The following is a 25,991-nucleotide window of genomic DNA, read 5'->3' as shown; positions in this document are numbered from 1 at the left end:
TTTCTCAGCAAAACGTCCCGCTTCCCGGATCAGAGCGACGCCGTCCGCGCTCGGCGACGATGGGCTTTTGGGCGATGGCTCAGGAGGGCGCGCGGCTCTTCTCCTGGGCGCTTGCCCTGCTCGCCGCGCTCGCCACGCTGCTGACTGTCTGGGTCGCCCGCTTGGTGCTCGACCAGTACTGGAAATACAGGGAGCTGAAGCACATCCCGGGGATCCGTCCCTGGTACCCGCTGCTGGGCAATGCGCTGCTCCTTGACCGCGATCGGAAAGGTAAAGGCGCCCTCTTCCTCCCTCTCCTCCGGGCAGCTGATGCGCGCAAGCAGCGCAGAAAGGCAGCTCTGTGAACCAGCAAACCCGCGCCGCGCTACACTTCATCTCCCACTTCTGCCCTTTCTTTTGCTCTTTATTTCAATAAGGATTTCCGACCGACACGTACTTCAGTCATTTCCTTTTGTGCAATGTCTGTTTACCGCAGTTGTGTGAGTGTATTACGTGAATTAAAAAAGGCAAGCAAGCAGGTTGATTTTTATTTTTAAAAAGCACGACTGTCAATTAATTTATTATCGAATAAAATACTGTATCTTCAGTTGTTCCAGATGAAACTATACAGAAAACCGGGGGGGGGGGGCAGGTCACCCCCAAGGAAAAAAAATCTCAAAAAATAAGGAGGAAATAAAAGAGAAGGATGAAACTCTCATGTGATTGAAGAATGAAGCAGCATCAGGAAGTGTTGGTGGGTGGCATAAAATGAGTTTGCAAGTTTTTCTGAATGCTCTGTTTAGGATCCTCGGTGGTTCCCCAAAGAGCTAAAATGTTAGATTTAAAGAAATCCTGAAGCCTAAAGCAAACATGCTAATGAGGAAGTACTCAGAACGCCATTATATGTAGGCAAATCATACTGGAGCCAATTATCTTTTGTAGTATGAAGTCCATATTTTGTAGCATGTTTAATCAGCTCTGGTGATATTGGAAGTAATTATCCTCCACATCCCAACCAAATCTAATAGGCTGCCTGAAACCTGTTTAAGGCATGTTGGAAACATCTCAAAAGGTTGCCCCTTCTCCATTACAGTACTGAACACAAGCTCTATGTAGATAATGAACTGTGAGTGAGGTGGGGGTACTGCATTTTCATGCAACTATGTCAGTGGTTGCCAACCTTTTTGGACCCATGGGCACATTTGCCGACTGGAGAGATTATTATGGGCATCACCTCCATGCCAACCCCTATTTTATCGGCTACAGCAGAATCCTTTCAAGTTTCATGGGGGCGGGGAGAGAGAAGGGGGCCTTGTGTCACCAGGAAGGGCTTTGTGGGTACATGGCCACCCACAGGCACCACATTGACAACCTCTGCCCTCCCTGTTCATTTGTATTCACAGCTGCACGTTTGGGCCGAGCTACAGGCAAGCTACAAGATAGTGTGGCATGACCCATAGGAGTTGAACTGCAAAACTTTTAGATATCTCTTGAACAATCAGTTTATGGCATTTGCATGCCCTTCATGAAACTGAATATCCCCAGGGCAGTCACAATATGAAACTATGACAAAACACAATGGCATAATTAAAAGTCCGCAAAAAGAACAGTAAAAATAATTGCAGCAAGAAACTACAGCAGTTTCCTGTCCTACTTAGATTTTCTACACATTATTATTATTTATTTTTTTTAAAAACCAAACAGGAATGAATTAGTTAAGAAGAGCATTTGAACAGGATCTTCAGGTATTTCCAACACAAGGTGTCATTGTCAGGAGGCTTTTTATCAACAATGCTAAGTCAAGGGTTAAGTCAAGGGAAACACGTTTGTGCTGCTCTGCCTGCTCCCAAGACTGCAACACCTTGCAAGGTTGGCTTTGCCATGTAACTGGAAGCCCTTGGGGCCTGCATGAGCTCTCCCCTCAAATGTTCTCCCAATATGTTACGAGGTTGGAGGACAGAGCCAAGCAACCCAGTGCAATGTTAGAATGGGGCCCACTACCCATTAATCATGTGGAATCATCCCTTTGTATGGAACCACTCATAAATGGGGATCATTTATACGGTCAAAATGAATTCTAAGCAAATGTAAACTATAGTCTTAGACTTTCACATAATTGTTCTCTTTGAACATCAGGAGGTGGGAGGCTGGAATCTGCCCCTCATCTCTTGCAATCTTAATCTGGGTAGAAGGGTCTCCTGCTATGTAACTATTAATCTTAGCTTAGAGTGGCTGCTGTTCTCATGAGAACAAGTAGCATGGATGTGAGATCATTCACTTTCTCATTTTCAAACTGCATGCATGTTTTTTCCAGGTGCCTTTTCTCAGGTGATACGTTCCACTGAAGTGTTGCGGAATATCCCACTGTTACTCCTTTGGGTAGGGCCATTGCCCTTTTTAATTTTATATCATCCAGATACTGTAGAGGTGAGTCTCCCATTGTTGCTCTCCATAGCAGGGCAGGAGAAGTCTCTCCCCCCCCCTCCCCCCAGGGTTGCATTTGCGGGGATTAAACTGTCAATGCGTACATGTCAGCAGTGGGTGGGGCCAGTGGTGGAGGAAGCCGCTCAGGCGCTGGCGGACGAGGGTGGGGGTGGCGGGAGAGGGCCACACCTGGTGCCATTAGGGGAAGGGGTGCCATTGCGGCCGCTCCCCAGGTCGCGCACCGCGCCCTCCCGGGATACACACTGCATGCCGTGCAACCCCGGGATGCATGCTGTACCCCCGCGGGCGGTGTGCCACACCCCGCAGGCAGTGCGCCATGCCCCCGGGACACGCACCAGCCACGCCCCCACCTGTTCTCCACTCTGGGGGCTGCAGCATGTAGCTCCGCCACTGTGCTCGGGCTTCTGGGGTGGTGTGCCCAGGGGCAGGGTGAGCCACCCATAGGGGCGGGGCGCACCATGGGGGATCTGGAGTCTGCCTGCCTTATCCCACTCAGCTGCCCTACAGCTGGGGGGGGGGGCGAGGGGGAGGCAGCGGGCGGACTGTTTGGGCAGCGCGGAGCCTGCACGCGCCAAGCCACCATGTCTTTCCCAGGAGAGACGTGTGGCTCGGGTGCACTGCAGGCCCCGCAGTGAGTGCCGCCCGGCATTTTGTCGCTCCCCTCAGTGGTGACCACACCCACCGCACCCCCTTCCTTTGCTGGAATGGGTGGTGAATATAGGGCCAAAGTGTCTGCTAAAGCTGTAGAAACACCCACCCACACATTTCCTCACACATCACCCATCACCTTGGCTACCTTACCTTAGTGGACTGCAAGTTGTGTAGCGGTATTCTAGGTTGAGCCTTGGCATTATTATGTCATGAAAGACTTTTGCGAGAAAAATCCTAGCTCTGTCACACGCACGCCTTGGATTACTGCACGGAGAGAGAGAAAATAGGGAAAGAATGTTGACATTCATCTGGTGACCTGGTATAATCTGAGCAGACATCAAAATGGTGATAGATGGAGCTGTACACATTGCTCAGTGTATCCAAGTAAAGTTCTTTTTCAGCCTGGTACTATCAGTGCAATCCTGTGAATATTTCCTCAGAAATAGGTTCCATTGAGTCTCATGGGGCTTTATTGCTAGTATATGTTTTCCAAATCTATGCACACTTATCTGGGAGAAAGCTTCATTATTCTCATAGGAACTTAACTTGCATCCCTGATGCAGATTAGAGAATGTAGTTTCTGATTTCAGGATTTGTCATACCTTGGGGCATAATCAACACTGGCATATAAAGATAAAGCAAACCTGCCTTGCAAACCACTTTAGTCAAGCCCACTAAATCACTAAGTCACTTTGAACTCAAATAGAATCTATTTCAGATAGTTGACTTACTTTGAAGGTCGAATTGAATAGATAGCATAGAAGGGCAAAGTCGATAATTTATGCCCTTGATCTCTTCTGTTGGCAGGTTGTATTGAGTAGCTCTAAGCATATTACAAAATCCGATCCCTACAAGTTTTTGCATCCTTGGCTGGGCACAGGACTTCTAACAAGGTAAATAAAAAACAACGCCTTGTGTAGGTGGAGTGTGTGGCACTGGTTGAGCTATTAGTCCTGTTCTCAAGGCCTGCCCCCACATTTAATGAATGTATGAAGGTGGAAGCCAGACTGAGATCATAGGCCATACCCCCAACATCCCACTGATTGTGTGAAAAGGGTCTCTTCTTGTGCACAGAGGTGTTTATTGCAGATGGGAGGCCCCTTTCAGATGCTCTGCTGATTGTGTGGACTTTGGAGATGGGGCTTCAGGTGCAGTCCTGCTCCATTTCCCTCCTTTTCAGTACCTGTGCTAACTAATTATTATCATGAAAAGAAGTATTGAAGAGCCAATTGGTGCTGACTTCAAGACCTGCTTTTGGCAGAGGTCACCTGCCCTGTGGAGTTCCTCACTGAGAACACAGTAGTGTAGCTTATTATAGTGGACTTGAAGACAGGACCAAGCAGCTGATTAATACTGACTTTTAGGCTTCTGATGGTTCATTTACAGCCATGTCTCTAGCTGTCCAACATAGATGGCATCATGTGAGGGGAAAGTGAGCCTGGTTTTTGAGAAATGGCCTCATGGGCAAAACTGAAACCTCACCCCTGTGTTAAGGAGCATAAAACTGGTTGAGGGAATCTGCACATGCTTCCTGAAGCAGTAGATGGTTTGAGGTCATTTTATCTGTCTAAAATACCAATTGCTGAGAAATAGGCAGTGTTGCAAGTTGGAAACAGATGTTTTGTTTTGTTTGTTTTTTAAAATGATATTTATTAGAATTTCAGAAAGAGTTACAAAAGTAAAAAAGAAATAGAAAAAAGAAACAGAAAATACAAAATACAAAAAATTAAATAAAAGCAATTAAAAATAAATCCATCTTTCCATGTCTTGCCTTTCATTTACTTATTTCCCTGACCTCCTCACACCTCCCTTTTTTGTATTCCAGTTCAAATGGTTAATTCAGCAAATCCTTTCCCTCTTTGTTTTTATCTTAATTCTTTATCTTAATATATTATAGCTTTACATTTTCACCTGTTAACAATCTGGTTTTACACACTCCTTTATAACATTGCTGCTAAAACCACTTAGTTTCATTCCGACATCATTTTAACATTCATTAATTTTACAATGTTTCTGTAAATAGTCTTTAAATTTCTTCCAATCTTCTTCCACCGACTCTTCTCCCTGATCTCGGATTCTGCCAGTCATTTCCGCCAATTCCATATAGTCTATCACCTTCATCTGTCATTCTTCCAAGGTGGGTAGATCTTGTGTCTTCCAATACTTTGCAATGAGTATTCTTGCTGCCGTTGTAGCATACATAAAGAAAGTTCTATCCTTCTTTAACACCAATTGGCCGACCATGCCCAGGAGAAAGGCCTCTGGTTTCTTCAGGAAGGTATATTTAAATACCTTTTTCATTTCATTATAAATCATCTCCCAGAAAGCCTTAATCCTTGGGCACGTCCACCAAAGGTGAAAGAATGTACCTTCATTTTCTTTACATTTCCAACATTTATTATCGGGCAAATGATAGATTTTTGCAAGCTTGACTGGTGTCATGTACCACCTGTATATCATTTTCATAATATTCTCTCTTAAGGCATTACATGCCGTAAATTTCATACCTGTGGTCCACAACTGTTCCCAGTCAGCAAACATAATGTTATGTCCAACATCTTGTGCCCATTTTATCATAGCAGATTTTACCGTTTCATCCTGAGTATTCCATTTCAACAGCAAGTTATACATTCTTGATAGTATCTTAGTTTTGGGATCTAACAGTTCTGTTTCCAATTTTGATTTTTCCACCTGGAAGCCAATTTTCTTGTCCAAATTGTAAGCCTCCCTTATTTGATAATAATGAAGCCAATCTCACACTTTGTTTTTTAGTTTTTCAAAGCTCTGCAATTTCAGTTTATCTCCCTCTTGTTCCAGAATTTCCCAATATTTCGGCCATTTGGCCTCCATATTGAGCTTTTTCTGAGCCTTCGCTTCCATCGGTGACAACCACCTTGGGGTTTTATTTTCAAGTAGGTCCTTATATCTTGTCCAGACGTTAAACAATGCTTTCCTGACAATATAGTTTTTAAATGCTTTATGTGCTTTGACCTTATCATACCACAGATATGCATGCCACCCAAATACATTGTTGAAACCTTCTAAATCCAAAATGTCTGTGTTTTTAAGAAGCAGCCATTCTTTCAGCCAGCAAAATGCTGCTGATTCATAATAAAGTTTAAGGTCTGGCAGGGCAAATCCACCTCTTTCCTTTGCATCGGTTAATATTTTAAATTTTATTCTGGGCTTCTTGCCCTGCCAGACAAATCTAGAAATATCTCTCTGCCACTTCTTGAAGCAGTCCATTTTGTCCAAAATTTGCAATGATTGAAACAAAAACAACATTCTTGGCAATACATTCATCTTTATAGCAGCAATAGGGCCTAGCAAGGAAAGCTTCAAATTTGACCATATTTCTAGATCCTTTTTCACTTCTGACCAACATTTTTCATAATTATCTTTAAATAAATTTAAGTTCTTAGCGGTCATGTTAACCCCCAGGTATTTTACTTTCTTAACCAATGTTAAGCCTGTCTCCTTCTGAAACCTCTCTTTCTCAATCTGTGTTAGATTTTTCTCGAGAACCCTAGTTTTTAACTTGTTCAACTTAAATCCTGCCACTTGACCAAATTCTTGAATCAGTTCCAATACTCTTTTAGTACTAGATTCTGGCTCCTGTAGTGTCAGTACTAAGTCATCTGCAAAAGCTTTCAATTTGTATTGTTTGGCTCCGACCTGTATACCTTTAACCAGTTGGTCCCTTCTGATCATGTTTAGCAAAACCTCTAGGACCGAAATAAAAAGCAATGGGGAAATTGGGCAACCTTGTCGTGTCCCTTTCTCTATCTTAAATTCCTCTGTCACCACATTGTTAACAATTAGTTTAGCCTTTTGTTCTGAATAAATTGCACCTATACCATTTTCAAAACCTTGACCAACCCCCATCCCCTGAAGGTTTTTCTTCATAAAACTCCAAGAAATATTGTCAAAAGCTTTCTCTGCATCTACGAATATTAAAACTGCTTTAGTATTGATGTTCACTTGCAGCTTCTCCAAAATGTTAATTATATTTCTCGTGTTGTCAGACAAGTGTCTACCTGGGAGAAAGCTGGCTTGGTCTTTATGTATCTCTTCCTCTAATACTTTTTTTAACCTTTTAGCCAAAATATCTGCAAAAATTTTGTAATCCACGTTAAGCAGGGATATGGGGCGGTAGTTCTTAAGTTGTGTCTTTTCAGACTCAGTTTTCGGTATAAGTGTAATGTAAGCTTCCTTCCACGACTCTGGTGCTTTTTTCCCCTCCAAAATTTCATTACAAACTTCCTTTAGTGGTTGAATTATCCAATCTTTCAAAGATCTATAGTATTTTGAAGTTAAACCATCCGGCCCTGGAGATTTGCCCAGCTGCATATTCTGGATGGCACCTTCTACCTCCTGTTCCGTTATTTTGTAGTTCAGCGTTAACTTGTTTTCTTGAGAGATTTTTTGTAATCCATTTGTTTTTAAAAATTGATCTATATCAATCTCTTTCTGTGGCCCTTGTATATATAACTGTTTAAAATACCTCTGGAAACATTTTCTAATTTCCACTGGATTCTGTATATTCTTTCCTTCCACTACCAAATTTGTAATGGTGTTAAGTTTTTGTCTTTTTTTCATTTGCCAGGCTAACAATTTCCCACATTTATTAGCCGATTCAAATGTCCTTTGTCTCATCTGTTTAATTTTCCATTCTATTTCCTGATTCATCATTTTCATATATTGAACTTGATATAACTTTATTTCTCTCAAAATCTCTTGTGACTTTGGTTTCGCTCTCAATTTCTTCACACCCTCTTTTATTTTCTCCAGAATTTTGTCTTTTTTTTCATTTTGAGTTCTCTTCTTTATTGCATTCTGTTGAATCAGAAACCCCCTCATAACCGCTTTGATTGCGTCCCAGATTACTCTTTTTTCAATGGTAGTATTCATATTTATCTCAAAGTAGTCTCTCAAAGTTTTTTGGGCCTTCTTGGTAACCTCTTCATCTCTAAACAAGGTGTCATTCATCCTCCATCTGAAGGAGCCAATTGGTGTTAGTTTCATCTCCATTTTCACAGCATTATGGTCGGAGCAAGTTTTAGGGCAAATTTTCACTTTTCTAGTCTTAGGAGCCAGTCCTCTAGTTATCCAAATTTGGTCAATTCTTGTCCATGTCATTTTGGCTTCCGAGAAGAAAGTTCCCTCTCTACCCAAGGGATTCTTTGTTCTCCGGAAACAGATGTTTTGACAGGAAGGAATTTCCAAAACAGTAAAGTTCAGGACTGTATTAAGTCTGGAAATGTAAGTCTTCCATGGCACTGAGGTAATGAACTGGAAGTTCTGCCTGGTATCTGGAACAGGAAAGAGATAAGAGTGTGGGAGGAAAAAGCCTTAAGAGGGGACTCTTCTTAACTGATAAATCCAGAATTGGCATTTTTGAGCCATGACTTGGGGGTTTGAAAAAGTGTTTTAGTGCATGAACATCATCATATATCATACTAGTGATCTCATTTCACCAAGCACTGGTCCTTATGTGGTCAAAATGACACCTTTATGTAGCCCAAACGAGGGTGGTCTCAGCAGCTTCAGGGGAACCCCAGGGTTTGCAATAGCAAATCTTTTTGTGTTGGATGGAACAGAGAAAAAACCAAGGGAAAACAGCTTATTGAGGACTGAGCATGCTCAGTGACTGTGGAATGTTGGCTGAATGTTAGAGAAAGAAATTACCAGTTGGAGGCAAGGCAGAATGAAGTGACTGGAAACCTGAGCAAGAGCACTGCAATATTGTATTGCTGGTTCTGCTTGAAGACATTACATGCATTTTGTTTTGAAATTTGTTTGTGTAGAGAAAAATAAAATTTAAGTCTTTGTTTTGCAGCACTGGAAGCAAATGGCGGTCCCGAAGGAAAATGTTAACGCCCACCTTTCATTTCACCATCTTAGACGATTTCCTTGAAGTGATGAATGAACAAGCCAATATCCTTGTTCAGAAACTTGAAAAGCATGTGGACAAGGAGCCATTTGATTGTTTTTTATACATCACATTGTGTACCCTTGATGTAATTTGTGGTAAGTGTTGCAGTTGCTGCCAAAATGTTGCAGTGAATGAGGTCTAAACATCCCTGCTCATTTGTTGGAAGAATGGGCTCTTTGGTGAGGTCTGACCAGAAGAGTTGTTCATATTACTTACATTTCACTTCCTAAATTGGGCACATTTACATAATACGAATAGCTTGTTATCCATTTTATTTTTTTTTTTTTATAATATATTTATTAAAGTTTTCAAATAAAACATATATCAAATAAGCACTTATCGTTGTCCATTTAACATCTTTCAATTGTTACATGGGACTCCCCCACACCTCCCGCATACACTTACATCATTATTAAATTATTTTCAAGCAAATTATCATTTAACTCATCTTAATTAATAATCTTAATTTGGTTTGACATATAATTCGACTTTAAATCTATTTTAATGGTAGACAATTGTCTGCACTGGCATCCTATTCAGCACTCAGCCAGATTACAATATTTTTGTAAATAAGTCTTAAATTTCCTCCAATCTTCTTCCATCCTTTCTTCTCCCTGGTCTCGAATTCTGCCGGTCATCTCGGCTAGTTGCATATAGTCCATCAGTTGCATCTGCCATTCTTCCACAGTGGGTAGCTCCTGAGTTTTCCAATTCTTGGCAATTAATATTCTTGCTGCTGTTGTTGCGTACAAAAAGAATGTTCTGTCCTCTTTTAACACACTCTGGCCGACAATACCCAGGAGAAAGGCCTCTGCTTTCTTAGTAAAGGTGTATTTAAACACCTTTTTTAATTCATTATATATTTTCTCCCAAAAGGCCTTCACTCTAGGGCAGGTCCACCAGAGGTGAAAAAATGTTCCTTCATTTTCCTTACACTTCCAACATTTGCTATCAGACGAATGGTATATTTTAGCCAGTTTGACAGGGGTCATGTACCATCTATACATCATTTTCATCACATTTTCCTTCAACGCATTACATGCAGTGAAGTTCAGCCCAGAGGTCCACAACCTTTCCCAATCTTCAAACATAATATTATACCCAATATCCTGCGCCCATTTTATCATTGTTGATTTTACCATTTCGTCATGTGTGTTCCATTTCAGCAGCAAGTTATACATTCTTGAAAGTACCTTAGTCTTAGGTTCTAACAGTTCAGTTTCTAACTTTGACTTTTCCACTTGGAATCCTAACTTTTTGTCGTTTTTAAACACTTCTTTAATCTGAGCATAGTGTAACCAGTCTCGCACTTTGTCTCTCATCTTTTCTAAACTCTGCAATTTCCAATTGTCACCATCCTTTTCTATTATCTCCCAATATTTTGGCCAATTGGCCTCCATATTGGCTCTTTTCCGAGCCTTAGCCTCCAGGGGTGACAGCCACCTCGGAGTTTTGTTCTCCAGTAAGTCTTTATATTTTGTCCAGACATTAAAAACTGATTTTCTGACAATATGGTTCTTGAAGGCCTTATTTATCTTAGCTTTATCATACCATAAATATGCATGCCATCCAAACGCATTATTAAAACCTTCCAAATCCAAGACATCCGTATCTTCAAGAAGTAACCAATCTTTTAACCAGCAGAAAGCTGCAGCTTCATAATACAACTTTATGTCTGGCAGGGCAAAGCCCCCTCTTTCTTTCGCATCTGTTAATATTTTAAATTTGATTCTGGGCTTTTTGCCCTGCCAGACAAATTTAGAGATATCTTTCTGCCACTTCCGGAAGCACTCTGTCTTGTCTACAATCTGCAGTGTCTGAAACAAAAATAACATTTTTGGCAATACATTCATCTTGATGGCAGCTATTCGGCCTAGCAATGAAAGTTTTAATCTTGACCAACTATCCAAGTCTCTCTTAATCTCTGACCAACATTTTTCATAATTATCTTTAAATAAACTCAGATTTTTTGCTGTTATGTTTACCCCTAGGTATTTAACTTTTTTAACCACATTTAGTTCTGTCTCTTTCTGAAGCTGTTCCAACTCAATATCTGTCATGTTTTTCCCCAGAACTTTAGTTTTTTGCTTATTTAACTTAAATCCTGCCACTCGACCAAAGTTTTGAATCAGTTGTAGTACTCTTTTCAAACTAGACTCCGGCTCCTGTAATGTCAGAACTAGGTCATCTGCAAAAGCTTTAAGTTTATATTGTTTCGCTCCGACCTGAATCCCTTCCACCAACCGGTCCCCCCTAATCATATTCAGGAGCACTTCCAGAACCGAAATAAACAGTAATGGGGAAATCGGGCAGCCTTGTCGTGTACCTTTTTCAATTTTAAACTCTTCTGTAACCACATTGTTAACTATCAGTTTAGCCTTTTGTTCTGAATATATTGCCTCAATCCCGTTCTCAAACCCCCGTCCCACTCCCATTTCTTTTAAGTTCCCCTTCATAAATTTCCAAGAAATGTTGTCAAAGGCTTTCTCCGCGTCTATAAAAATTAAAGCTGCTTTGGTGTTTATGTTTGTTTGTAAAAGTTCCAATATGTCTATAATGTTCCTTGTGTTAGTAAACATATGTCTGCCCGGGAGAAAGCCTGCCTGGTCTTTATGGATTATCTCACTTAAAACTTTCTTAAATCTTCGTGCCAAAACATCTGCAAATATTTTGTAATCCACATTTAAAAGGGAGATGGGACGGTAATTCTTAAGTTGTGTCTTTTCAGTTTCTGACTTTGGAATCAATGTGATAAATGCTTCTTTCCACGATTCAGGCGCCTTCTTCCCCTCCATTATTTCATTACTGACCTCCAACAAAGGTTGTATCAAATAATCCTTCAATGTCTTATAGTAGTTAGAGGTCAGTCCATCTGGCCCTGGTGATTTGCCCTGTTTCAGACTCAGGATGGCCTGTTCAATCTCTTGTTGTGTTATTTTGCCATTTAAAATTGTTCTGTTTTCTTCTGACAGCTTTGCTAATCCATTTCTCTCCAAAAATTGTGTAATCTCTATTTCATCTTGTGGCCCTTGAGTATATAACTTTTTAAAATACCTCTGAAAGCACTTTCTAATCTCTCCCGGGTTCTGAATGTTCCTTCCTTCAACCTCTAAGTTTGTTACTGTATTTAATCTTTGTCTCCTTTTCAACTGCCAAGCTAGCAGTTTCCCACATTTATTTGCCGATTCAAAAGTTTTTTGTTTCATTGTTTTAATCTTCCATTCTATTTCCTGATTTATCAGCTTGGAATATTGCGCCTGATAAAGTTTAATTTCTCTCAGAATCGGTTGGGACTTCGGGTTAGATCTTAACTTCTTCTCCAACTCTTTGATACTTTCCAGAATTTTATCTTTCTTTTCATTTTGCAGTCTTTTCTTTAAGGAATTCTGTTGGATCAAGAACCCTCTCATCACAGCTTTACTTGCATCCCAGATAGTTCTTTTTTCCACCGTAGTGTTCAAATTAATCTCAAAATAGTCCTTTAAGGTTTTTTGGGCCTTCTTTACAATTCTTTGATCTCTAAACAGGCCATCATTCATCTTCCATCTAAAGGAGCCGATTGGGATCAATGTCATATCCATTCTCAAGGCGTTATGGTCGGAGCATGTTTTGGGGCAGATTTCCACCTTCCTCACCTTAGGTGCCAGACTTCTAGTTATCCATATTTGGTCGATTCGTGTCCAAGTCAGTTGAGCTTCAGAAAAGAATGTTCCTTCTCTTCCCAAGGGGTTTCTAACTCTCCAGATGTCAACCCAGTCCATATTGTCAGTCATTTCAAAAAAGGTCTTAGGTAGTCTTCCCTCTTTAGTAATGTTCTGGTTCTGTGACTTATCCATATTTGTTGATACGACCCCATTCATGTCCCCCATCATGATGACGTTGTTGTAATCCAGATAGTCCAGCATGATCTCGTGCAACTTCTTATAAAAATCCGATTTTCCTTCATTTGGAGCATAAATTCCTAATATCAAAATTTTTTCTCCTTGATACTGTATTTCTATTGCGAGGATTCTTCCACTTTCGTCTTTAAAGAGAAATTTTGGTGAAAGGCTCTCTTTTGCATAGATCACTACACCTCTCTTTTTAACTGTATCCGATGATATAAATTCTTGACCAAGCCTTTTATTTATTAACACCTTTCTATGGAGCCTAATCACATGCGTTTCTTGTAAGCATATAATGTCCAATTGTTCCTTTTTTAAAATATGAAAAATTTTAGACCTTTTTTCGGGACTGTTACAGCCATTTATGTTCCAACTCAAAAGCTGCAGAGACATCCTGGATAGATCTGGTTATTCTTTCTGGGGTGGTACCTTGTTCTCCGGTCCTTGAGGATCCGAGGGGGCGGGCTCCCCTGGAGGTTCTGGCGCTGGCAATCCAAGTCCTTTGTGGAGGTCTTCTCCGTGTGCTCCCAAAAACTTGTCTCTATCTTCCACTGTTTTAATTTTGATCTTTCTCCCTCTGTAGGTAAAGGATAATCCTTGTGGAAACTCCCACCTGAAGATAATTGCGTTGCTTCTCAACAGTCTTGCCAATTCCGTGTAATTAGATCTAAGGTCCAGCAACTGCTTAGGAATGTCCTTGTAGATTTCAATTCTCTTGCCCAAGATGTCTAGTGACTTTTCGTAGTGCAGGCCCAAAATCTTGTCCCTTTCCTCCTTTGATCTCAATGTTATCAAACAATCTCTGGGCTTCTCTGTCCTTCTGACTCTGCCAAGCCTGAAAGCAGATGCAATTTTAAAGTCTTTTTCCTCTAACTCCCAAAACTTGGCAAATTCCTTAGTTAGAAATTCAATAAGATTATCTTCTTCCACCTCTGGTATTGACCGTATCCTCAAGTTGGTCTCCCTGTTTCGCAGTTCTGTCATCAAAAAGTAAATCTGATGTTCTCCAACTTGTTTGCTGAGTGGTCTTACTTCTTTCTCAAGTTCTTCCAATCTTTGACTAGTATCTTCAGCCAGTTTACGATTTTCACCTACAGCCTCCTTTAATTCTCCAATGGATTGGGCATTCTGTGCAACTTGTCCAGTCAGCTTATTCAAACTTTCTGTGTTCTGTTCAATTTTAGCTGTATGCAAATCAGCCTTCTTGTCCAGAGCCTCCAGTTTCTCCAAAATTTTCTCCAAGACAGAGCTACTTGTCCCTGAAGCCATATCTCCCAGGTGCAGCTCCTCTGTCTCACCCTCCCCTGCCTGTATTAGGGAGGCCGCCTCTATGTCTGGAGGCAAAGTGGAAGGCAAGGCCGGCACAGAAGATCTACGCTGTGAGGCTGCAGATAAAGTTAAAGTTGTTTGTTTAGTCCTTCCTCTTCTCCTTACGCCACTCATTCCAAAGTTATCTGTAATCCAAGGTCAATCCAAGTTGTTCCCATGAGAAAGCAGAGTCCCAGATGCAATAGTCAAACAGAGGCCGGGAAAGGGAAAGTAAAACAAAGTCACTGCTGTAAGCCCAAAATCCTCTAGAGGGAGCTTAATACGTCTTCAGGGAGAAGATCAAATCCAAGTTAAACTTATAAATTTAAATCCATGTCTATCGCCTCCACAGTGTGTTATTTTTAGCAGAGTAAAACTTAAAGCAAAACAGTGTTTCTTACAGTGCCTTGACTGCAACAGTTTCAAAGTATCCAGTTCCAGCTCAGAATGTTTCAAAACCTGAATTCAATATATCCAAAGTTGCAAACTGGTGCTCATTCAGGCAGCTCCAGCACCAGAGATTCTTATTTATTTTATAATCCACTGGTACCACAGAAGAAGAATATCAGTGCATCCCACATATGACCAGCAAAAGTCAATAGCTCAAAGTCTTTCTCTCAGAAAACTGCTTTAACAGGGTGCCAGCATTTAGTTAAAGCATAACTTTTTGTCTCCACTCCTCCTGCTCTTTGCTTAAAGTTCAGTATCGCGGGAGATGGGCTTCCTGCTTATTCTCACTCCGTTTTCAGCCAAATTTCAACTTTTTTTTTTAAAAAGTTTTAAAAGTTCCATAAAGTTCTCAAAAAGTTTCAGAAAGTTGACGAAAGTTTCAGAAAGTTTTCAATGTCCAAATTTACTCACGGGTTGTAGTTTCCAAAGTTCAGAAAAGTTGCAGGAAGAAAGGACAGCGCTGACCGGCAACAGCAATGCGGCTTCACTTCGCTGTTTGCGCAACGACCCACAGCGCCGCTACCCCCTCCGCGATCCGGAGCCCCTTACGGGGTCCCTTCAACGTTTTGGGGGCTGCTTCTGGCGCCCGCCGGGTCCCGAGACCACAGGCTTCTGCCACCTGTGGTTTTCCTGGATGGGTCTCCGCTTCGCCGTAGCGGACGACCCGTTTACAGCGGAGCTCCCTTCTCCTTACTCGGAGAAGGCAGCCATTACCGGTCGCGCCGCCTCCGGAAGTCCGCTTGTTATCCATTTTAAATACTGATTGAATAATCCAGTGGAGAACAGGGATTTAAAATATACACTGATGGAGCTGGAAAATATAATAACAGACTGTGATCAGTTTGAATAATTGTTGATTTGCCATCAGTCTGAATATAGGTCATGATTGGGGCACAAACACACAATACTATGGGAGGAAATGAGAAGTTCTGGATACAGTTACTGTAGTAGTGGTGCTGTGTTAGCACAAGACACACTTGACTATGAACTGACCAGTGGTAGAGTGCAGCAGATCTTGGGTTCAAATCCTGGCTGGGAAACACCTTGGCTCTGAAACTTGGAAAACCATTGGAAGTCAGCATGACTTGATATATGGTTGCTCCCTGTGTTCCTTTTATGCCCCACTCTTTGGTTTGTAAGCAAATGATTCTTTAATTGATTTCTTTCTCTCCTGTTCCTAGAAACAGCTATGGGCAAGAACATAGGAGCACAACAGAATAAGGATTCCGAGTATGTTCAAGCTGTCTACAGGTAGGTGTCAATGTTATGATCTATTCCAGCAGCAGGGAATTAAAGATGGTAGTTAGACTCTAGCCACATTTTGAGGGCTGCAGGTCCCGCCCTCCTTCAATGGAGGCAAATACTAAGAGAAAAAGTCTCTTTCCCTTCCATGATGCAGACAACCTTCAGCTTTAACTTGACTGTCTGCATGATAAACCTTCAAAGGAAATGATTTTAGAATGTTGTATTATTTTTTTGTTGATAGCCGCTCTGAGCTCGGCTTTGGCTGGGGAGGGCGGGATATAAATAAATAAATAATAATAATAATAATAATAATAATAATAATAATTAAGGTCTGCTTTGTATGAGCTTCCTCTCTGCACCTCTTTTCTGGATCTGGGTAGCAGAAACTGGGCCTCTCTGTGGGTTGAATGCTGATGTAGAAGCCACATTAACCCTGCAGGTGATAGGGGCAATAGCTGTATGCCATGGCATATCTGTTTCACATTTAAACTATTTTTCTCTGCCTCTTTACATGACAGCCTAGTTGCAAGAAATCTGGGCTCTTTGCTGTACTTTGCAGCACTTTTCTAGAAAGCGTTGTTGCTTGTTACCCTAGGATGACTGATCTGATTTATAAAAGACAGAGGTCTCCTTGGTTCTGGTCTGACCTTTTGTACCTCATGTTCCCACAAGGAAGAGAACATCACAGGACCCTGAAGATACTTCATAACTTTACTGATAATGTAAGCTGTTGCATTTTCTCTTCATGCATGATGTTTTATAGACACCAATATCAAAGTGATTTCTGCTAATATTCACAATTGTGGCTCTCCCAGCTCAAGAGCCCTGTTCAGGGCCTGTTCACAGGGTGTATGTGAGGCCTCCCATTTTATCTTCACCACATGCCTGTAAGGTAGGCTCTGCTAAGAAACCGATTTCTCCCTAGTGGGTTTTTTCCAATTCAGAATGCAGGTAAGATTTCAGCTTAAAATCACTGTCTCTGTGAGGAGTTGTCATTTAGAATTCTTTTGATACAAGGGATAAGATGACCTTCATTAGATTTACTCAGTCAGTCATCCATTTTCATGCAGTGCATTTACATCCAGACAGGTTTTACAGAGATATTTGAAATGCCTTGTATCCTGATTTTATTACCCAGAAGTAGGTTTTTGCCGATGGCAGTGTCCATAGGGCGCTTTAGACAAGTTGGGTGCAATTGGATATATTCCTCTTTTTCCTTGTCAGCGCAGTGCACTTCGCTAGGTCCAGGGTGCAACAGAGATAGCTTATCACTTTATATGACATTGCAGGGAGTACACACATTGGATTATGCAACCTGAGAAATGAATGACTTTTCTTTTGTTTTGACTGTCTAAGGTTATTGCAGAAAAAGCTCAAGAACTAAAAAACCAGGAGAAGCATAGAAGCAATGCTGTCAGCACTGGTGAGCAAAGCAGGCGCAAAGTCAGGAGAGCTTTTCTCGATATGCTTCTGAATGCCACTGATGATGATGGGAATAAGATGAACTACCTGGACATTCGAGAGGAAGTGGATACATTCATGTTTGAGGTACAGAATGCCCTGTATAAGAGTGCTGGTTGTTCTCCCCTATTTAAAGGATCACAACAAACTAATGTATGTGAAGGTCTTTGAACAAAGACAAGACATTAAGGGTCTTTCTATCAGATGACTTGGTAGTTTGGTGGTCATCCATCTGTCTTGGGAGACATTGGAGGTGTGTCCCTTTGGGGGTGAAGTCAAACTGTTGGAAGGTTGCAGAGCCTGTGGTGGCTGTAGAGACTGATACGGGAGAGACATGTTTTGTTGCAGCTGGGGCACATGAAGGCATCTGGTTGTGCTGCTGCAGATGCACCATGGTGTTTCTTCTCTCTATGCTTCTCCCAGTGGTTATTCCTCCTCTGGTCACTGCTGTGGTTGCACAACCTGTCTGTCTTGGACGTGTGAAACCAACCACCTGTCTCCTTGATCCTTGCCCATCCTGGCTAATAAAAGCAAGCCGGGAAGGACTGGGCGATGGGCTCTGCGGGGTGGTGAATGCTTCCCTCTGTGAGTGAACATTCCCAGATCCGCTGAAAGAGGCGGTCATTAAACTGCTTCTTAAAAAACCATCTTTAGACCCGGCCAGTATGGCCAACTATCGCCCAGTCTCAAATCTTCCATTCTTGGGCAAGGTGATCGAGCGCGTGGTTGCTGAACAACTCCAGGCACGCCTGGAGGATGCGGACCATTTGGATCCCTTCCAATCGGGATTCAGGCCTCATCATGGGACTGAAACTGCCTTGGTCGCGCTGGTTGATGATCTCCGGTGAGCTAGGGACAAAGGTGAGAGTTGTTTCCTAGTTCTGCTGGATCTCTCAGTGGCCTTTGATACAATCAACCATAACATCCTTCTGGACCATCTAGAGGGGCTGGGAACTGGGGGCACTGTTATACAGTGGTTTCGCTCCTTCCTCCTGGGCTGTGTTCAGAAAGTGGTGGTGGGGGATGAGTGTTCAGACCCCTGGGACCTCACTTGTGGGGTGCCTCAGGGTTCTGTCCTCTCCCCCATGCTTTTTAACATCTATATGAAGCCGCTGGGAGAGATCATCAGGGGGTTTGGACTGGGTGTCCATCAATATGCAGATGATACCCAGCTCTACCTCTCTTTCAAATCAGAACCAGTGAAGGCGGTGAAGGTCCTGTGTGAGTGCCTGGAGGCGGTTGGAGGATGGATGGTGGCTAATGGATTGAAGTTGAATCCTGACAAGACAGAAGTACTGTTTTTGGGGGACAGGGGGCGGGCTGGTGTGGAGGACTCCCTGGTCCTGAATAGGGTAACTGTGCCCTTGAAGGACCAGGTGCGCAGCCTGGGAGTCATTTTGGACTCACAGCTGTCCATGGAGGTGCAGGTCAATTCTGTATCCAGGGCAGCTGTCTACCAACTCCACCTGGTACGCAGGCTGAGACCCTACCTGCCCGCGGACTGTCTCGCCAGAGTGGTGCATGCTCTAGTTATCTCCCGCTTGGACTACTGCAATGAGCTCTATGTGGAGCTACCTTTGAAGGTGACTCGGAAACTACAACTAATCCAGAATGCGGCAGCTAGACTGGTGACTGGGGGCGGCCGCCGAGACTACATAACACCGGTCTTGAAAGACCTACATTGGCTCCCAGTACGTTTCCGAGCACAATTCAAAGTGCTGGTGTTGACCTTTAAAGCCCTAAACGGCCTCGGCCCAGTATACCTGAAGGAGCGTCTCCACCCCCATCGTTCTGCCCGGACGCTGAGGTCCAGCCCGAGGGCCTTCTGGCGGTTCCCTCATTGCGAGAAGCAAAGCTACAGGGAACCAGGCAGAGGGCCTTCTCGGTAGTGGCACCCGCCCTGTGGAACGCCCTCCCATCAGATGTCAAAGCAATAAACAACTACCTGACATTCAGAAGACATCTTAAGGCAGCCCTGTTCAGGGAAGTTTTTAATGTGTGATATTTTAGTGTATTTTTGGATTCTATGGAAGCTGCCCAGAGTGGCTGGGGAAACCCAGCCAGATGGGCGGGGTACAAATAATAAATTATTATTATTATTATTATTATTATTATTATTATTATTATTATTATTATTATCTCCAGGCACTGCAGTCATCTGCAAGAGCAGATATTGCCAGCCTTCATGCCATGTTTGCAGATGTCTTTGTTGTGCAGAGTTGGTCTGCCAACGCAGAGGCAGATTTAGGGGAGTGTGGCTGGTTTGGTTGCAACTCTCACACAGTTGCCAGACAGATTGTTAATGGTAGTTCATTGAATATAATTAAACTGTGACTTTATCCACTGGTAAAAAATTAGCAGTATTGTTGTGTATTTGCCCTCTGGTGGTTATAAGGGCACTGAAGCATGCTTGCTTATTTACTAATTATTCAATTCCATTTATGAAGTCCTTCCTTTAAAATATCTTGGAACTGTTTAACAATACAAACAATTTAAAAACATCACATATAAAACAGTTACAAATCCATATGTAGACCGGGATCAATGATCCCCACTTAAAATGCTTGTTGAGAAAGGAAGGTCTTCACTGGGCACCCACAAAACAAGAGGGATCTGCCTGTTGTCTTGTGGGAGGCAGCTCCAAAGGGATTTGTTGTTCTTTAAGACCTGGGAAGTTGGGGTGAGTTACAATGGAGTAATCAGCAACAAAGGAAGCATGCTTTTATACAACAAATTGTTTTTGTATGAAATTTTCTATTGTTGATTTTTATGACATTTTCTGGAATTGTGTGAAAGCCGGAAAGGCAGGATATAAATAAAATAAAGTAGCACCTTAGAAGCAAAGCTTCAGTTTATATGTCTGTCTTATTGCTAGATAGGAGTATTAGCTGTTCAAACAAGATTTTTTCAGATTACGGGAGTGACTCAGGAGTGTCATTTTGCCTTTGGCACGTGGGACGTGACCAAGCCTGGCAGATTCCCTGGCACCTGGTATTCCCAATATACAGTACTTTAAATTTTGAAAGACTTACTATTGTGCATGGGACTGGTGTCTTTCAATTTTGGATTTGAACTAGCTTGTTCGGGCCCTAGATTGGACCATCATTATAATGGTTAAGAATTCTATGTTTTGTGAGAACATGTTAGACCTCTTAAATTCTTTCTTCCAAGGGTCATGATACTACCACTGCTGCCATGAACTGGTGTATTTACTTGCTTGCAAGTCATCCAGAAGCCCAAAGGAAGGTTCACCATGAATTAGATGAAATTTTTGGTAAGTCTTTCTTTCCTGTGGGTATAAGCCTGGGTAAGTTTAGAATGCAGGGCTACTTCTAGGTAAGTGCTCATGAGTATCACCTGATTCCTCTAATGCAGAAATGGGGACTCTCTGGCCTGTGGGCCTAATTTGGCCCAGCACAGACCCCAGTTAGGCCCATGAGGCTGTTTTTCCTCAAACCACACCCACCTGCTGCACGTTTGATGTCATATGTGACTGGAGTAGGTGAGGCTGTGGTTACAGTGGGAGCTTAAAGTGAGAATGACTGCTGGGATTGGTTGCCCTAAGAAGTTCCTAGAGAGCAATGCTGTCTACAGGGGGGAAATGTCTGCTTGCAGATGTAGTTTTTGAAACCATGCAGCGTCTGCAAAGAGGCATCAAAGGAGATTTCTGTAATTGCCAATTGTCTGGTTGGGAATTACAGCAAGATCCGGTGAACTTTGAATGGTGGGCAGCCCCACCGACTTTCAAAACTGATCTGTACTGAGAAGATTAAGGGTCTGGTCCCCTGGTCAGTTCCTGTTCCCCACCACTGCTCTAAATCATGTCCTGCAGACATTCCTGGAACCCCAACTTGCTTTAGCCTCAGCCAGAATGGCCCGTGCTTAGGAAAGATGGGATATATACTTCACTAACTTCTTCTGGAGGGCCACAGTCTCCCCGTTCCAGCTCTCAGAGGACAGCTTTAAACAAGAAACCTCTCTGGTGGGGCCTACACTGGCTTGGCTTACTCATCATTCTGCAGATAGAATCCATGATGCATATGATCCTGTCTATTCACCCAGTAATGGCCATCCATTGGTGCAGCTCTCTTAACCAGATCTCCTTAGGCAGCTTAGTTAGCCCAGCCTTGGATAGCTCAGTTGTTTAGCATGACACTGGTAATGCCAAGATTGCAGGTTTGATCCCTGTATGGGACAGCTGCATATTCCTGCAATGCAGAGGTTTGAACTAGATGATCTGCAGGGTCCCTTTGAATTCTATGATTCCTATATAAGATGTGCTGTGGTCTTCACAGCTTCAGTGTCTGTCAGCAAAAAGGAAGTCTTGATGAGTCAGTGTATTGTTTTATCATAACCCATGGCTTAGGAAAGCGTGCTGACTTAAAGCTATCCAGGCTAACTTCCTGAGAATAAGCACAGAAATGAATTATGGAAGTAACTGATCTAGACCTAAAATTGCCCCCTGATCCATCACCATGTAAAATAGCTGCAAGAACTTCAGTGTTAGGATGCATGTTTTGCTGGTTGTGAATAACACATGTTTGTCTCGCTGCCACTGGTTTTATAAGGGAACTCTGATCGTCATGTCACAATGGACGACATGAAGCAACTACGGTATCTGGATTGTGTTATTAAAGAAGCTCTTCGCCTTTTCCCTTCTGTTCCACTTTTTGCTCGCAAACTGAGTGAAGAATGTTATATTAGTAAGTAGTCCAAGTGGGTATCTGGCTTGATGAGCTATTGCTATAAGCTCAGGGCTAATTTCATGAATATCTGCTCTTTTTTCGCAGGAGGATTCAGGGTACCAAAGGGGGTAGATGCCCTAATTCTGCCTTTTGCGCTGCACAGAGACCCTGATGTCTTCCCAGAGCCTGAGGAATTCAGACCCGAGCGGTTTTTCCCTGAGAACGCGGCTGGACGGCACCCATATGCATACGTGCCTTTCTCCGCTGGGCCTAGGAACTGTATTGGTACATATGAGAGTCAAAAATCTGTATCTGGAAAGGAAAAAAAGGGGCAATCAGTCAGTGGCAGGGAGTGTTTAAAGGGGAAGATTATTTAGACATTGGCATTAGGCATTTAAAGCAGTGTCATATCCATTTAAACAGTCTGGCTTCCTCCAAAGCATCCTAGGAGCTGTAGTTTAAGGGTGCTACGAGTTGTTTAGAGAATTCTGGGAATTGTAGCTCTGTGAGGGGAATCAACATCTCCCAATGACTCTCAGCATCCTTAACAAGCTACAGTTCCCAGGATTCTTTGGGGGGGGTGTGCCATGACTTGTTAACAGTATCATAGTGCTTTAAATGTATAGTGTGAATGCACCTCAGTCTAAAGTTATTTCTACATCAATATTATCAGTCCTTCCCTTCCAGTTTTTCACTTACTCCTTCCAATGGCTGCAATTCCACTGCCTCACCCTCTTGGTGTTTGTTTGGTGGTTTTGTATAATTACAGAAAAGTGTTTAAGGATTTAAAAATGAATCTGAGAACCTGACCTCAATGTCACATGACTCATGTTGAATAATAATAAATAGGTATTATTGCTCTAGTTAATTGTATATTGTCATTGCTTTCCAATTCCTCTGCAGGTCAGCGCTTTGCACAGATGGAAGAAAAGACTATTTTAGCCACCATCCTACGGCGCTTCTCTGTTGAAAGTGCACAGCGACGTGATCAACTTGACCTTGTAGGAGAACTGATTCTTCGTCCTGCTAAAGGCATCTGGATTCAGCTGAAAAAGAGAAAATAAGTTAAAATAAGTTAAAATAAGAACCCTCAGGGAAATTCCTTACCACCTTGCATTAGAACTGTTTCAGACTGCCTAACCCTTCCTGGACTTCATTTTTTAAACCAAGATTGTGTTGTTGCTTATTACAGGCCAACAGCTGCATTTTAGAAGCAGATGATTATTCCAATGATGGGTTATTCCAATTGTCTTTGCAATTTGTAGGCTTCAGCCTAGGTTGCCACTAGCTGACTTTCCTTAATCCTAAAGAAGATGAGCAATACAGTGGTACCTCGTGTTATATACGCTTCAGGTTACATACACTTCAGGTTAAAGACTCCGCTAAGCCAGAAATAGTACCTAGGGTTAAGAACTTTGCTTCAGGATGAGAACAGAAATTGTGCTCCGGTGGCGCGGCAGCAGCAGGAGGTCCCATTAGCTACAGTGGTGCTTCAGTTTAAGCTCAGTTTCAGGTTAAGAACAGACCTCCGGAACGAATTAAGTACTTAACCTGAGGTACCACTGTATGCTTAATTTTTTTTAAAAAACCTCATTCATTTCAATATTTAAAGACCTTGAATATATGAGAAAAATTAGACCTATGTTTTGTAAGCATACAGACAGGATGGAGGATCTGCTCCTGCTTAGCCTCTGGTTTGCCCCTGCCCAATTACATTATAAGGTCCCTTACAGTCTAGAGCAAGTGTTATATCCTATGGTGATTTTGCCTGAGGATGGTATCTAAGTAAATTGTTCAAAAAGCACACAAGACTTTACTTGAGCAATGTTTCCAAGTGAATGTTAATGGATTTTACACACATGCATCGTTATACATGGTGGTCTGTTGTCCACTTCTCTCTCTCTCTCTCTCTCTCTCTCTCTCTCTCTCTCACGCACACACACACACACACACTTTTATTTTAGTGCAAGTGACCTGACCAAGAATGTCAGAAACATGGAGTGTTCCAGAAAAGAGACTGAACCTTTAATGCTAAGGGAACTAAGGTAGAAATGGCCAGTAGGCTAAAGTGTTCATAAATGTATACACATATACATGCTGCATTATACAGCTATTACCCAGCTCTAGTTAACAGTTATTTACAAGTTTACATTGTGTGTCTGCTTCCATTTCTTACCCATTACTCGTTTTATTGCTGTTTGTTACCTGTGTAAATTCAACTGCTTTGCTGCCTACCTCCTGAACATTTCAAAAACAATCTGAAATCAGTTTAATAAAACTGAACATGACACTAAAAAAAATAAAATACTGATGGAAACAGTGGAAATTGCCAGTGTTAAATTATGGAAATCATCTAGTCAATATGACCAGTTTTGTTGTTCTTGTTGCTTTCAGTCTGCAAACAATACAGAATTCATTACACACACACACACACACACCCATTTGCATTGTGTCATTTGCACTGAAATGAAGGGGATGGAATAACATCATGACAGCATAATTTATGTACATTACATAGTCACATAAATTATGCTTGTTAGATAATTTTGCCACAGCATATAGCACAGCGAATAACAGGTTTTGGCAGAAGGCAAACTGCAGTAGAATGGAAATGGCCTTGCATTTGACAAAGACGGTTGAATGGAAAGCGATGCCTTCTTACATCCCTACTTCCAAGACTTTTCTTCTAGAATGGGTTGAGGAACCCTGGACCACATGGATGCCATTGGACTCCCAACTCCCATCTGTCCTAGATACCATCACTGCTGGTGATGGATGATGGGAGCAGCATTTGGAGGGACATAGTCTCTCCATCTTTGTTGTAGAAGATGACTAGCTTTACAATACTATCCTGTGACAGGGGTTGGGTTGTTCAGACTCCTATGTCTGGAGGTAAAAGTGGTCCCTGAGAATAAAGAAGCTGGTCATCCCTGAAATAGATGAGCGACACATTTATGCATTTTTTTAAAAAAATACCAGTGGGCAAGAGTCACTCAGTTTCTTCCTCCTCGGCATCTCTGCTCATAGCCTCTATTTCTGTTTCTCAAAAGGCTCCCACTTCAGAGGTGCCAGAACTAAATTTCAGCTGAAAAAAAGCCTTGGTGCATAAGCAGGCTGATGTGGAGGGAGGTGATTCTTCAAAGAACTGAGCCAAAATTTAATCAGTCATAAATCTGCCCATGCAAAACATGGGGACTGCTGAAGGAGCGTCTCCACCTCCATCATTCTACCCGGACACTGAGGTCCAGCACTGAGGGCCTTATGGCGGTTCCCTCACTGCGAGAAGCCAAGTTACAGGGAACCAGGCAGAGGGCCTTCTTGGTAGCGGCACCCACCCTGTGGAATGCCCTCCCATCAGATGTCAAGGAAATAAACAACTATCTGACTTTTAGAAGACATCTGAAGGCAGCCCTGTTTAGGGAAGCTTTTAATGTTTGATGAATTACTGTATTTTAATATTTTGTTGGAAGCTGCCCAGAGTGGTTGGGGAAGTGCAACCAGATGGGTGGGGTATAAATATTAAATTACTATTATTATTATTGGAAAATGCAGACCTGTGGAGCTTAAACAGAATACAGATAAATACAGTCATACCTCATGCTACGTCCGCTTCATGTTACGTTCTTTCAGGTTATGTCTCGCGGCGACCCAGAAGTACTTGTGCATTCACAGAAGCGCAAAATGACATCACGCTCATGCGCAGAAGCAGCGAATCGCAACCTGCATGTGTGCAGACATGCCACTGCGGGTTGCGCTCTTCTCATGTTGCGAACGGGCCTCCGGAACGGATCCCCTTCACAACCAGAGGTGCCACTATATTGATCAATCTGGAGAGAACAGGACATGTTCCTGTGTGGGCACATGCTCACATGTGTGCGCTTGTGGACTGGAGCTTCATGCTCTGGCACCTGGGGGCAGAGAGCAGGCGGGGGCAGGGTTGGCGCCCGT

General features: G+C 42.4%; 2 protein-coding genes and 1 long non-coding RNA gene across 3 annotated transcripts in view; 2 read left to right on the top strand and 1 right to left on the bottom strand.

Moving 5' to 3' along the window:
- The window catches only part of LOC310770143 (cytochrome P450 4V2-like), a 100,171-nt gene extending 75,809 nt beyond the window's left edge, over nt 1-24,362 (top strand). Inside the window, exon 12 of the mRNA XM_083630530.1 lies at nt 23,099-24,362. Coding sequence (XP_083486656.1) covers nt 23,099-23,117 — 19 coding nt within the window. The 3' untranslated portion in view covers nt 23,118-24,362. The remainder of the gene's footprint in view (nt 1-23,098) is intronic.
- Nucleotides 1-25,991, bottom strand: part of LOC310770361 — a 334,814-nt gene that overhangs the window by 132,821 nt on the left and 176,002 nt on the right. The window lies entirely within an intron of this gene.
- On the top strand, nt 45-24,362 carry LOC310770145 (cytochrome P450 4V2-like). Its single transcript, XM_083630532.1, has 11 exons — nt 45-270; nt 2,294-2,406; nt 3,883-3,968; nt 8,915-9,105; nt 15,834-15,903; nt 16,493-16,619; nt 17,254-17,445; nt 20,530-20,632; nt 21,927-22,061; nt 22,149-22,328; nt 22,947-24,362. The coding sequence occupies exons 1-11, from the start codon at nt 60-62 to the stop codon at nt 23,105-23,107; spliced, it is 1,569 nt and encodes a 522-aa protein (XP_083486658.1). The 5' UTR covers nt 45-59; the 3' UTR covers nt 23,108-24,362.

Source organism: Podarcis filfolensis, assembly GCF_964270895.1.
Source record: "Podarcis filfolensis genome assembly, chromosome: 9".
Classification (NCBI taxonomy): Eukaryota; Metazoa; Chordata; class Lepidosauria; order Squamata; family Lacertidae; genus Podarcis; species Podarcis filfolensis.
Note: the sequence above shows the minus strand (reverse complement) of the source record. Positions and strands in the feature narration are given on the sequence as shown.

Excerpts from the sequence above, each read along its gene's own strand:
- LOC310770145 (XM_083630532.1), top strand. The coding sequence starts at position 60 with ATGGGCTTTTGGGCGATGGCTCAGGAGGGCGCGCGGCTCTTCTCCTGG. Across the intron at positions 271-2,293 it reads CCTTGACCGCGATCGGAAAG|GTGCCTTTTCTCAGGTGATA; the intron begins GTAAAGGCGCCC and ends TGTTTTTTCCAG. Across the intron at positions 17,446-20,529 it reads TGGATACATTCATGTTTGAG|GGTCATGATACTACCACTGC; the intron begins GTACAGAATGCC and ends CTTTCTTCCAAG.